This window comes from Chaetodon trifascialis, chromosome 4, assembly GCF_039877785.1.
Source record: "Chaetodon trifascialis isolate fChaTrf1 chromosome 4, fChaTrf1.hap1, whole genome shotgun sequence".
In the NCBI taxonomy this organism is placed as follows: Eukaryota; Metazoa; Chordata; class Actinopteri; order Chaetodontiformes; family Chaetodontidae; genus Chaetodon; species Chaetodon trifascialis.
In genome coordinates this window covers 10,628,237-10,642,420 of record NC_092059.1, presented here as the reverse complement: position 1 = coordinate 10,642,420, position 14,184 = coordinate 10,628,237, and the positions used below count along the sequence as shown (strand labels likewise).

Sequence of the window (14,184 nt, the reverse complement as noted above, 5' to 3'; positions counted from 1 at the left end):
GAGAAGATGCTCATGAAAGACAAAAAACACAGCTGATACGCTGCAGATCACAGACACTCATCAGTCCTCTCAAAGTAAATCCAAGTCACAGAGAACATCCTCGTTTGCCTTTAGAGAACTTTATTTACATGTCAATATATAGCAAGGTTGATGATGCAGTTGTGAAAATACCTGTCTGCCTATATGTGCCCTAACAAATACAATAGAAAAAAAACATTAAACGTTGAGTTTGGGATGATGGTGATGTAGCAGAGGCCACCAGAGGCCGAGTACCTGTTGCGAGCTGTTTGAAGTTTTCTGTCCTCTGGTTTGTGGTTTTGTGTTCCAGGCTGGTTTCCCCAAAAACATCTCCACAATAAGTCTGTCTCTGTTCTTTTAGAAGGAAAAAAAATGAAATAAAAAGGAATAAAGACACTTTAGAGAACACCGAGCCCTGTTCTGTCATGTATGTGCTGGAGATGATACAATCATGTTGCTGCTGAAACTTAACCAGGAGAAAGAAAGAAGCTGGAACTTCACAGCACGCCATCCTGCCATCTGCCACGCATCTGCTGCCCCGAGGAGCAGCCACGTGCTGCGGACTGAGCTGGACCGGACCGGGCCAAACCGGGCCAAGCTGACCCAGGATGGGACTTTCAAACACAGCACAGAATATGGACCGGATTTTTCCATGGAGAGCTTCCAGTCCCCCCCACCCACCCCGAACCCTTCCCACACTTCCTCAGTCCCACGCTGTCGTTTTCCACTCGATGCAGTCCAACTGTTTGCGAAAAATTCAAAGGCTAAAAAAATAATTTTTTTGGCTAATTTCTTGTTCACTACGGAGGTTTTATTTTGTTAAAAAAAGGGAAAAAAAGGAACAAAAACAAAAGTTCTTTGGAGGAATCCACAATTGCGCAGCTATAGACTAACCAGCGTTCTCAGAGCATTAAAAACAAAGTTCAGAGTTTGTCTTTTTTCCAGAGATGTGACTTTGTGCCCCCTTGCTTCTCTTTCTCTCATTTCTTTCACAAACGTAAACAAAACAACAAAGTAGGAGTTGAGTGTCTCTTGTTTTTCCATGCCACCGACGCTCTGTACAGTCATTGGTGCAGGAGGGAGCCATGGCCCCGCCCCCTGATTATTAGGGTATTTTTTTCAGCCAATCACAGTTCAGTAGATGACTTCATAGACTGTGGCCTTCTTGTCCCCGGAGCCGGTGACGATGAACTGGTCGTCAGGGGAGATATCACAGCTGAGAACCGATGAAGACTCCTTAGACTGGACAGAGAGACAGAGAGGAAGACAGAGACGTTCACATGTTACTCAAGTCAAAACTTAAGTATTTATGTCCCAGAATAACTTCATGATCATCATGTCCCCATTTTTCATAGTTATTTTCTAAACAAAAACAAAGACGTGCGTAAAGTTCAGGTGTTTTCTGGCCTACCTGGAATATGCTGGATCCATAAGGTGTCCGCCATGCGTTCAGGAGGTTATCTTTGCCTGTGCTCACGAACCATTTACCTACAGGACGAAACACACACAGCCATCAACAGATAAAGCCTCTGGGGAGGTGAGATATGGAGAAGCCTGAGAGGAGGCGCCGCTTTTGTAAATATCTGGAGAGGTGAAAAGGAAGAAACTGCTCCTGAATAATGAGAGGCAGGAGCAGGAGACTGGTTCTGCTTCCCGAGTCTGCATGTACGTATGTGTGTGTGTGAGTGTGTGCGTGTGTGTCCATACCGCAGTAGGCGAACTTGAGGGAGAGGACGCAGCTCTCGTGAAGGTGCAGCTGGTACTTGTCAGGTTTGGAGACGTGCAGGACTTCCACGTTACTGCTCTCCATTCCCACAGCCAGCCACTCGCCTGTCGGACAGTAGCCCAGAGAGAAGATCTGGAGACGGAAGAAAGGAGTGAAAGGAAGGAGAGAAAGAAATGAGACGAGAGCAAGAAAAGGGATCATCAGCAGCCTGTTAGCACATGAATGCATGTTGGTCTGGAGTGCAGTCAGTCTGACATAAATGTGTGTGTGTGTGTGTGTGTGTGTGTGTGTGTGTGTGCGTGTGCGTGTGCGTGTGTGTGTGTTTTCACCTGCGAGGTGAAGTCGTGCTGCTGGAGCTGGCGTCCCTCCCGGAGGTCCCAGCAGCGCACCGTGTTGTCCAGGCCTCCCGTCCACAGTTTGGTGCCGTCGTTGGAGATGTCGATGCAGCTCGCTCCGTCCGTGTGGCCCTGGAACTGCCTGCAGGGAGGAGATGCACGAGAGCTCAGCCTCCTCTCTGAGCTCTGCTGTACCTGACTGGAGTTACTGCATCACTGGTTTTTGTTGGAACATAAAAAGTATGCAGGACTCCACCACAAAACAGTCCCAGGACATTATGAAAGAAATCTAAATTACAGTGATTTATGAATGCAGATTTATTTTTTTATCTTTATTTGGCGACACTTTCCCTGAAGTCCCCTTAATTATCATTCAAAAGCAGTCACAAAATGCTTCAAAATAAAAGACATCAAGCTAAAAACATAAAAAGAACTAAAAAAGTGACCTTGAGCTGCTTTTTAAATGTACACAATACAAACACTTAAAGGGTTCATTGAGTTATTTAATGCACTCATCTATAAGTTGGTGTGGTATCTACAGCAGAGGCAGACGTGGCATGAAGCTAAGCGATGCACTGCTGTAGGACGGGGCAGCAGCAATATGTGTTTTAGCCACCACCAACAAAAAAAACAACAACAACAAAAAAAAAAGAATCAATATCAGTTTAAGTGTGTGCTCTCTTCAATGCCACCACACCTTTGACAAAAACAGTAGCGATGTAACGGCTTCAGTTCCTGAGAAGGGGCCATCTGACGGCAAAATAAAATGGGGAAAATATTCTGAAAGTGGCACACACTTTAACGGATATTGATTTTTTTTTTTTTTGGGTGGCTAAAATACGTGTTGCTGCCGCCCCGTCCACAGCGGTACATCGCTTAGCCTCCAACACCAGCTGACTCCAAACAAGGCATTCTAACCGCCATCTACTGCAGGTGATACACAGACTACTAATAAGTACTTCATGCAACCTCACTTCAAAAATCTAGAACCTTTTTCATAATACTGCATTTAATAACACACTCAACAACTCTCACTCAATGACGATAGATAGATAGATAGATAGATAGATAGATAGATAGATAGATAGATAGATAGATAGATAGATAGATAGATAGATAGATAGATAGATAGATAGATAGATAGATAGATAGATAGATAATGGTGACAGGTGATAAATCGAGGGGCTTCAAGTAAAGTGTGACTGTTTACTGTTCTGCTATATAACAAGTAGAGGGCATTATTATAAGTCAGTTTGCAGCACCCATCCTGACATACAGATTTGTGTATGAGCTGGCTGCACCTTTATTTCCTGAGCTGAGAGAATGACAGGAAAGTGAGGGGGGGGGGTCATGGGTTGGACTCTAACCCTGGTCTCTGCTGAGGACTCGTGCTCTACTCGGTGAGTTGAACATCTGAACATTTCCATTTGAAAGAATGAAGGAACCACTGGTGTGGTGCTTTAAAGGGAGACAGGCTGAAACAAAAGTCTTGCTAGAATAAAAGCTGCATCTTCCTCCCCGTCAGAAAACACACAGACAGGTTGTGCTCGAACGCTTAAGTCCTCCTCGTCGACGCCGTGTTCATCCTCCGTGCTTTGGTTGCCCATCTACAATGTTTGCTTCTCTCTCTTTACTTTCTGACTGACTGTGTAGAGATTTCAGAAACTGCACTTCTCCCTCTGTCTCTCTCTTCCTTCCAGCCCTTAACTTCCCCTTTCTCATCACTCTCTCCTCCTTTCCTGCTCCTTGAGCAGAATCTGTCCATTTCACCCGAACCCATCTCCTAAAACTCGTCAGGACGGCTCTCCTCTCTCCTCTTACCTGACCAGAGTCTGGTTGTGAAGGTCCCAGACGACGATGTTGCCGTCGCTGCAGCAGGAGAAGCAGACCTTGTTGTCGGGGGAGATGGCCAGAGCGTAGCAGGCGGGGGCAGACGACGTCAGCTCCGCCTTGATGCGAGGGGTGGGCGTGGCCAAATCCCAGATGGACAGCGTGCTGGCCTCCCCGCCGACGATCAAGGTTCGCCCGTCGGAGAGCAGCTTGCAGGAGCGGATGTAATTATCCCTGTTCTGTTTGGACACAATGAAACATTTGATGCTGTAATATTTGTCCTCTTGCTCTGTGAGCGACGACAGATTGATGCAAAGTTAAGCATGCAGCTGCATCACTATCACAGCAATAAACAAAGACGCTGGAGGACTTGGCTTAAGGACAACAACACAAAGGTGATTCATCATCCCAAGTGATTCTTTATGTGTGGAAAAACAAGAGCATCACTTCTGATAATAAAGCAGCATCATTAGACAGACAACAAACTTTAAAGTCTCCAAACATCCATCTGCGTCTCCCTCATGCCTCACCAGACAGTCCAGCTGGGCCATGGGGCTCTTGCTTCCCGGCTGGCTGATGTCCCACACCTTGACGCAGCCCTTTCCTCCGGTGTAGACATGGCGTGTCGAGGTGCTGATGGTGACGGCGCACACCACCTCTCCGTGGTTCAGGGTGTGAATCTGACGGGCGTGGCGTGGGATCCCCGGGCCCAGCAGGGCGTCGGGGGGAAAGGGCACCGGCTGCATCTGGCCGTCTGCGCTCACGTGGAAGGAGTAGGCGCTGGAGAGAAGACGGAGGGAAGAGAGCAGGAACTGATGAATAACTGAGATTAAAGGCTGCAGCAAAAACAGTCAGTCAAACGCAGCACGGAGCGGGAGAGGAGAGGGCAAACATTTCATTATTTGGTCTTTGTTTCTAAAAGAGGACTCTGTTGAACTATTCAACGAACAAGAATAAGAACATAAGTGTGTAACTTTGATGAGCTCCATTGAAGACTGCTAAAAAGTTGCAGAGCATTTTTTTAACTTGTGATTTCTGCATTTCCAAAAAAAATGTTTTTGACAGACGGACTGAAGGACAGAAACCTGACATTTATTAAAGATGTCTGCGTAACAGAAAAATCCTGTGTTTAACTGCTTGAGTGTGTTGAAGCTGCTCACGTCCTCTACATTAGCGATTCATCTGCAGAAGTTAGAGAAATACTCCGAAGCAGAGCCAGGAATGGGAGCCAGCAACTGTTTTTAAAGCATTTTTCATGTAAAAGTTCTCGATGCATCAACACAGATTGTCGATTTCGACAAAGGTGCCTCGGTACAAAGTTCTTCTTTCAACGTCTTCCATTGTTCGTCTTTTCTTCTGATGTTGTAATTGAAATTTGAGGAGGCCCTGCGTGCAGCTAATAGTGAACAGGTGAAGATGTGAGTGATAGCAGGCAGGAAAGAGCAAACTCACGGCTTTCCGGACGCCGCTGACTGCAGGCTGGCAGGCAGCCCGGGGACCCTCATATGTGGGTGTGGAGACTCATAGCCCACCTGGAAGAGAAAGAGATACCCTAATATGAGAAGAAAAAAAGCACCCCGTGTTCATGTGGAGCAGAGTTCACTCCCAGAAACAGGTGATGCAGACAGGATCAGACAAAAGCTCAGACTAAAATGAGATCATATAAAAGACTTTCAAAGCCAAGGTCATAGATTCTTCACGATTAATGACAATGCAGCTGCTCGCCCTCTAAAACACTCCCATCTTTTCCGTATATATATTTCCCTCTTCCTGCCCTCTGACGGGGTTATATGCTGAGCTGTTACACATGACAGTGACACCGGGAAGACGGATTATCTGCCGAGCGTCTGGCTCACCACAGGGGATCGTCCGTAGCCTGCGGCAGCTGCCGCCGCTGCGGCGGCAGCTCCGTTCATCTGAGGGGACACCAAGTGGAGTCCGGCGCCGTAGCCCGCTGCCCCGGGCAGGTCCCCGTTCACCCCTGGAGGGGGCAGGCCGAAAGCCCCTGGGGGGTACGCTCCCTGCACCGCCAGGGGGTTTCTCAGACCCAGAGCTGGAGGGAGGAAAAGACAAGAGAGAGTTCATTTGTTGTGATTTAAGTGAAAACACATTATTGATCGAGGCCGTATGTGTCAGTCACTCAGTTTCATCCTCCGTTTTAGCTCCGACCAGAATCAGCTCCACCTTTTATTAAGGTGACTCCCTCTGCAGAGCCCCTCAGGGTGTGAGACAGCTGTGACTGGCAGGCTGTGAACAAGCTGCCGCCTGCCATGCAAAAGGCAGGACATCGCTAACTGCAGCACTGGACCACTACTGACCCCTGCTGGCCACCATTCCTCCCTGCAGTGAGACAGTACATGAGTGTGTGTGTGTCTGTGTTCACATACACATCCTCTACATCCACTTTCTATGCATGTAGCTGCATCTAAGAGAGTATGCATGCATAATGATCTGTGTGTGTGTGTGTGTGTGTGTGTGTGTGTGTGTGTGTGTGTGTGTGTGTGTGTGTGTGTGTGTGCACTGAAAGGGGAATAACAGGTGATGTGAGGGAAAAAAAAAGAGAAATAGATACACTGGAATAGATGGAGGCTCATTATGAAGCAGCTCACAGTCACAGTCCATCACCTCTCCTAATCTTTCCATTTAAAAAGTGAGGGGCGCTGAATATTTTTGCCCACAGCTGCTTATTAAGTCCAGATGGTGGTGGGTGGTGGGGGGCTGGCTGACACCCATACCAACTACTGCGGCCTGATGTTGATAGAATCATACCTATAACAAAGCGAGCAGAGGCTGAAAACACACCTCTGCAAAGGCTGTTACTTGATCCTGTGTGCAGAGGAGGTTTGAGTCCCTGAGAGGAGGAGGACGGAGACATTTGTCTTTTGGTCTCCTGAGCAACATGCCATTGTTTCCACTTCACAACAACATCAGGCTTTCAGACGCTGCTCCCTCTTAACAGTGAGGCACAGACAATGTGTTGTTCAGGGAATAAACGCAAGCACATGGGATGTTCTTACCGAGGTCGACGCCTGGCTTGCCAGGGACAGGTCTGAACTGTGGAGGACCGCTCGGTCCCGGGGTGTTGGACTCTTGAGACATAGGCGTCCCTGGCTTCATACCTGGAGTGCTGGACTTCTCCCTCTGAAAAGCAGAGAGAAGTTAGAAAATAAAGATGGAAAATAAAACATAAAAAGTGACATAAACATGCTGCCTTTAAATGCAGATAAACGGGGGGAAAAACAATTTAATAGTGAAGGACGGAGCTAGTCAGGGAAGAAGAAGAAGAATGGCAAAGAAAAGCACACAAACAAAAGGAGAGTGACAGTAAGGATGACTGAGGGCAGATGGGACCTGAGGAGCGCTGAGGAATGTCAGCAGCTCTGACTGAGTGTGTGGGATGTTGAATATACAGCATAATAACTCCGAGATGAACTTCTGACCCAAACAAAACAGCAGAATACAGTGTGTGCTGACAGCACGTGTGTTCGGCATAGAAGTCTGCAAAAACCACTCAAATATCTGCCTTTTTATGTCTTTGTGTGGTCCACTCACGCACGTGGATTCATGTACCTGCGGGGGCTCTTTGCCGCGAGACGGGGAGGCGGCGCTGCTGGAGGAGGCCAGGGATGTGGGGCTGGCCTGCGGGGGGCCATCCTTACGGGACGGGGGCATCTTGTCCAGGCCGTTCTCCCTGGATGAGTAGGACTGCACGCTGCGGGGGGACGACGGGTCCTGAATTCCAAACAGAGAAAACCTTATTAAAGAAGACAGTAATAAGAAGTAATGGTGATTTATTCATTCGTTCTGATTTATTCATCCAGCGCGTTAGTGCTGAAGGCCACGGGGATCACCTGGAAATATGTCAGTGTCTCATGTTGATTAACTACTTTGTTTGTTCAACCGCGCCGACTTTAAAAGGATAGTTCTACAATTTTTCGAGTCAGCCCGCACGAAGGGTGTAACACTCTCCTGTTTACGCTCACCGGTAAGAAGTCACTTTCTAATGAGCCTCCAATAGAAGACAGAATCCGCAAGCTTTGTTCTGCACAAAACTGTTTATCTGAACTTAATGTGAGGCTGCAGCACTCGAGTTTTTAGGAAGAAATTCCTGATTGATGCTACAATCCACATGGGGAAAGACAAAGAAATCGTTTCGTTTTAAAAACATCAGCTTTGCCAAAGCCTCATTTTAGCTTTCTGTACATTTTTACACAGAACGGGGATTGTGTGCGTTTTCTCCTCCGTCATTTCCACTGAGAGCACATTAACGGCCGCGGTACGAGGAAAGATCACAGCGAGTGAAACCTGCTTCAGTGGTCCAACGGGCACCTGATGGCTGCGCTACAAACACACTTGAGGAACTGCTCGTGCCATCTATTGTTCTTCTGTTATTGATTCCAAACTAACTGCAATGAACACATAAAATTAATTACTTCCTGGCACCGGAGAAGTTTTCCGAACAAAAACACGCCCAACGTAAAAGCTTTCGGGAACTGGGTACAGCCACAGTTACTGAGACACATGTGCATTCATTTAGATGGAAAAGATAATAAAAAAAAATATTGCTCTGATTAGTTTGTTCTCTTTGACTTTTATTAATCAACATGATAAACAAACTTTATTTTCCAGCGTCTTACAACCTTATTATGCATTTTCCCAGCGCTCATTCACTGATACTACAGTCACACCTACAGAGCTGCACAGAAAGGTGGAGAGCAAGTGCGAGTACTTTACGGCGTATGCTGTGAAATAAGGGCAGGCAGAGGTGGATTAGGGGGGTTATTATTATTATTATCATTATTCAGATAGTCCTGCTGGGTGTGTTTACATGATGTATGCAGATGAAAGCGGTGAAGAGAGGCCAATGGAGGCCGGCGGCTGCCTACTAACCTCATCCACCACCAAATTATCATCGCTCTTATCCGCATCGCTGCCCTGTGAGGGAACAGAGAGAAGGCAAGATTAGATATTCCTGCTCTGCTGTCTGATGTATGCAGATTACATATCATAATATACAGCACGCACATGCACACATAGGTGTGCTTGAGAAAGTTTCAGGGAAAAAAAAAAACACTGCGCACTCTCTCAAGAGCTGTAATTTGTTACAAAGCAAATAGAGGAAAATGAAATATCTTATCTTGACATTTTATTGCCTGAGATGAGATAGCTGGAAGTGAATTCAATGGACAGTACAAATGTAATTAATTTTAGATGTTTAACTTGGAGAGGTGAAATCCTCCGAGGCGCCGCTGTTTTCAATATTGCAGGTCTTCTCGAACAAAGCGATAATGCTGAACTAGCCACGATGAATTTATCTCACAGTAAAAATAATCCCCTGCAGCTCTTAAATGTATCTGCTTTTCCACAATAATGCAGTGACAACAGCAGGGAGAGTGAATACTCTGATTACACGTAGAAAAGGGAGCAGGTCTCCACAGTCCAGTGGACAGACGTCACTGGTGTATCTGAGGAGGACTGGTGGAGTTGGGTGAAACTTTCCTTCAGTTGCTTAAATATTTAACAGAGTTACGAAAGAGCCTCACATAGTCTGTCATGAACTCCTTCTCATCAGCTTTCCTCTTCTTGCCGTTGCTGAGGTAGTCTGTTGGGCGACCCTTATCCCCATTAGACAGAGAGCTCTGCAGAGTGAGGAGAGAGGGAGAGCAGAGGGGTGAGGAGGGGAGGTGTGCACGGGGGAGGGAGGAAGGAGAGAGGAGTGAAGAAAAGCGAGGGAGAGCAGAGAGGACGGAAGAGGGTGATAATGAGGTGAGAGGGACTGCATAAATCATGTCAGGCTCATAAGCTCCAGAGATGAATGTGAAAGAATATCAGCCGGCATCGATCGGCCGGCTCGCTGTGGGAGCGAGAGGAAGAAAGAGAATGCTTCAAGTTTTCTTTAAGGCAGCAGAAAAGACTGTGGAGCAGCCGGAGTGTTTGGCACTGGTGCAGTTTTTTTTGTTCTAACCAGCGTTGTCACAGGTTTATAGCGGTAGTGATACAGCGCTGAGATCCTCAGTGTTACGCAGGGTCCGGCATCTGTCGATCCCGCTGCGTAAAAGTCATTAAGATGTTGTTTTTGTGCTAATTTCAGAGAAAATAATCAAAGCTGCCAAAACCAGCACACATGCAACTGACCGCAGCTAACAGCACTTCTACAATTATATGTCATTATAAATAATAATTACATGTCAGTTTTGTTTACTGAAGTAAGTGCAGCGGCGAGGGGAAGTGTGTTCGCTTATCGCTCATTAAACCTTGTTCAGTAGAGTCTGCGCACAGAAAAAACAGATTACGGCCGTGTTTTACACATACCTGGTAACATTAAGATTGGAAAATAAGCGAACTTTCCTTGAATTTTTCCTTTAATTGCAGTCATCGGTGGAGCATGTCTCTGCACCTCTTGGCGGTGCTTATGTTTGGCAGATTTAGTGACCTCACATCCATTTCCCTCCGTGTGAAACACTAAAATCTGTGTGCCATATTTTACAAAAAGCATGAATTTGACCGATGTTCCTCTTCATTAAGCACGAGTAAGCCTCAACTTATTTACTGAGAAATTACACAAACTTTTTGACTTTTGGAAGCTACTCCCTCCCTCTCACATCCATCCGTCTTTTATTGGGGGGTGCTGACCCCTCGTCAATAACTGTTACAGCTATTCTTCTACATACTGCCACCTGTTGTAGTGGAGGGGAATTTAGCAAACACATTAAACAGGCGGTTATGCTTCCCGTCAACATTACAGAAAACCTTGTTCTTTGCATTTTGGAATTATTATCATTATTTTTTAGATATGGGATATTCACAGGGAAACATTTAAACAGAAGGACATCAGGAGACAAAAATAAAATATGGGAGAATCTTGGGTTGATAGGTCTGATTTGACGGGTCCGTGATTTTTGAGTATCTTCCGTCTTTGTGTTTTTCCACTTTTACTTTTTATAGTATCAAAAGATATCAAATATAGAGCTACCCAGAGGTTTGTCTGATATCCATATCTATAACTTATTATTTGGACTTTTCAATACAAAATGAGAATTATATGTAAAGGGTTTAGCAGATCCATGTAAAACAGTTTGCTTACAATATCAAAGACTCAACAAACGAGTGGACAAGTGTGAGTGTGCTTGACAGAGATGATGAGTGTGTAGTAATTTGTACTCACTGGTCCTGCTTCGCGGTCTGCTCAAGCCAGGTGGAAGCATCCAACACGTCCAGGTACCGGGCCAGCAAACGCAGATATGGAGACACACACACACACACACACACACACACACACACACACACACACACACACACACACACACACACACACACACACACACACACACACACACACACACACACACACACACACACACACACACACACACACACACACACACACACACACACGCACACACACACACACGCATCAATGCAGAATTATCTGCCATCACTTCACATCAATCTACAGCTGATGACTCAGTGGAAAACTCTCCCCGAGGAGCGTTATCAGCAACACTCCTGTGCCCTGCCAAAACTCCAAAGCAAAGCCAATCATCAGGATCCAAACGAGCCAAGCTTCGGTGTTTACTCTACTCCCACCTCAGTTTGTTTTCATCTCTAAGAATGCAATCCAGCTCTCGCCTCAGCCCTAAACTTATCTACAGTTTTACACTTTCTGCTTGGACAAAACTAATTAAACAAGCATCAGCTGAAGCGTTCCAGTACCTCTGTGGTGCTCTGCAGCAGCCGCGGCAGCAGCCGCTGCCTCCAGGTGTGCCCTCTCATCCTTGGCAGCAAGCTGGGCCCCCAGAGCCCCGGACAGGGCCAGCAGACTGGACCCTCCGCCGAGCGCCAGGCCTGGGTGGGGCAGTCCTGATGGGTGTGGGCCCACTGGCAAACCCTGGGCATGCTGGGTGAGGTGCTGGGCCTGGAGCTGCTGCTGTAGAGAGGCAGAATAGAAACAGGAGGAGAGGAGACAGAAGAAAGAAAGATTTGGGTGACTTAAAAGCACCGGAGGAAGTGGCTCACCAGGAAGTGATTAAGAGGAAGAAAGGAGGAAGGAAAGAAAGGGAACTAAGTGCTGCGATGTGCGTGAGAAGCTACGGGGGAAGCTCTGCAGCCCAGTCAGCATGATGGGAGCAACAAATAACTCAAACTTAAGTATTATTTTTACCCTGTTTTAAATCTCTCTGAATCATATTTGGATTTTGGAATATTTGGAAAATAATACAGCACATGTGACCAGCCAATCATTGAATTGCTGTGCTGTTGAGGTACCTGTTAAGGCCACTTATTGATATCTTAAAATCTTCATCCATCTTTCTGAAATATCATTCAATAAATTTGTTTATTTCAGAGTGGGCCAATGGATGTTTGCCTCAAAAAAGACAAAGAAAAGGAGGGAATATAAATAAATGGGAGGATAAGGTACACACGCTCTGAGGCAGAGGGGGGAGCCCACGTACCCCTATCGAAGCATTTAGCTCCCCCATGGTCACCTGTTTGGCGCGTTCCATGGCCTGGACCACCTGTTGTTGGTGCTGTGGAACAAACCAAGAGGTCAGTGAGGGCAGGTGGATTCAGAATTAAATACTCTGACTTAAAATTCAAATGTTCTTTTTTTCCCGTAAGCTGAATTAATATTAATGATGTGTAACATTTCTTAATTAGGATGAAAAAGTATTCAGACTCTCACAAAGAGCATATTTTAAATACAGATTTTCTTTGGCTCTGAGAATCATGTGAACGCATGCAACCATTTGGTGATCGAGGAATGTGCTTTGAAGTTCTGTCCATCTGCAGCTCTGTGTGTGTGTGTGTGTGTGTGTGCGTGCACACCCTCTGTGTGGGCTGCTGTCAGACGAGAGAGAGGGCGGGATGCAGTACAGTGTGTGTGTGTGTGTGTGTGTGTGTGTGTGTGTGTGTGTGTGTTTGTGTGTGTGTGTGTGTGTGTGTGCGTGCGTGCGTGCGTGCGTGCGTGCGTGCGCGTGTGTCACCTCCTGTGACAGGAATGGGATGAGCTGAGCACAGATCACGTTCAACCGCTTGGCAATCTCCGTCTGAAAGAGAGAGAAAAAAAGATACTGTTGCTTTGATGAACACACACACACACACACACACACACACACACACACACACACACACACACACACACACACACACACACACAGCCAAGATTGAGCTCTAACAAAAAGAAAACACACACACTCATAAAAAGGTTGCACACACAGCACACACACAGCCTGGCTGTGGCCTGCTTCTCCCAGGGCCAGTGTGGTAAATATTTCAGCTGCTTACATTTGGTCCATGCAAATGGAAACTCTGCCAGGGAGTTTGGCTAAAATATTCATGGACAGCATCTGCTGTGGCCTCAGCCAGCCCACACAGAGTGTGTGTGTGTGTGTGTGTGTGTGTGTGTGTGTGTGTGTGTGTGTGTGTGTGTGTGTGTGTGTGTGTGCGTGCGTGCATGTGTTTCTGATGTGTTCTTGCATGTCTGTTTGTGTGTTTGCATTTTGCATGCTTGAGTGTGTGTGTTTCCTGCTGGGGGTCAGTGATTCTTGCTGTGGGTGTGTGTCTGTCTCGATCTGCTCTACTACACAGCCAGCAGCGAACTCTTCCTCCCTCAATCCCTGCCTCCGTCCTCCTCCTCCTCACCTCTCTCCTACTTTCCATCTCACTCCGTTTGTCGCCCGTTTCATCCATCCCTCATTCCATTTCTCCCTCCCCAGTTTTAGAGCAGTAATCAGTGTTACAAGTGCTGTTGTGATCACACACACACACACACACACACACACACACACACACACACACACACACACACACACACACACACACACACACACACACACACTTAGCAGCAGGCCCAACAAGGCCGTTAGGGCCATTAATGATATGCATGCAGAGATCATGACAACATCATTATGGCTGCAGGCTGTTTGTCTTGTTGACAGCTAGACTCTGCCGTGTGTGTGTGTGTGTGTGATGTGATGTGTCAGAATGCATGTGCATGTGTTTGTGTATGTACACACACTCGCTCGCTCTCCCCACCCATTCTCCCTCTAAAGTGATTTATTGATGCCGGACTGAACTTCTACCCCCTCCTTTTCCTCCCTCTTCCTCTCATACTCCCTCTCTCTCTCATTCCTCTCTTGCCCACTTCTCTCCCTCCCTCCACTCTCCATTTTTCAGCCAGGCAGCGTGCCCCCCCCCTCCTCCTCCCCTCTCCTTCCCTCCCTCCATCCTCTGAATCCATCACCCCCACCCCAAGGGAGACACAATGATTTCTTG

The 14,184-nt window shown here is 46.8% G+C and overlaps 1 protein-coding gene across 2 annotated transcripts in view; it reads right to left on the bottom strand.

Annotated features, from left to right (window-relative positions):
- Positions 1–99: 99 nt before the first annotated feature.
- The window catches only part of tle2a (TLE family member 2, transcriptional corepressor a), a 42,572-nt gene continuing 28,487 nt past the window's right edge, over positions 100–14,184 (bottom strand). The window contains exons 5-20 of one of the 2 annotated variants that reach the window (XM_070960553.1): positions 12,894–12,956; positions 12,363–12,437; positions 11,623–11,836; positions 11,075–11,091; positions 9,453–9,548; positions 8,800–8,844; positions 7,480–7,641; positions 6,927–7,050; positions 5,766–5,962; positions 5,362–5,441; positions 4,440–4,689; positions 3,901–4,148; positions 2,074–2,221; positions 1,726–1,876; positions 1,430–1,506; positions 100–1,260 (exon numbers count right to left, since the gene is read on the bottom strand). In XM_070960553.1, coding sequence (XP_070816654.1) covers positions 1,153–1,260; positions 1,430–1,506; positions 1,726–1,876; positions 2,074–2,221; positions 3,901–4,148; positions 4,440–4,689; positions 5,362–5,441; positions 5,766–5,962; positions 6,927–7,050; positions 7,480–7,641; positions 8,800–8,844; positions 9,453–9,548; positions 11,075–11,091; positions 11,623–11,836; positions 12,363–12,437; positions 12,894–12,956 — 2,055 coding nt within the window. In that variant the 3' untranslated portion in view covers positions 100–1,152. The remainder of the gene's footprint in view (positions 1,261–1,429; positions 1,507–1,725; positions 1,877–2,073; positions 2,222–3,900; positions 4,149–4,439; positions 4,690–5,361; positions 5,442–5,765; positions 5,963–6,926; positions 7,051–7,479; positions 7,642–8,799; positions 8,845–9,452; positions 9,549–11,074; positions 11,092–11,622; positions 11,837–12,362; positions 12,438–12,893; positions 12,957–14,184) is intronic. The other variant, XM_070960555.1, reaches the window with a different exon arrangement.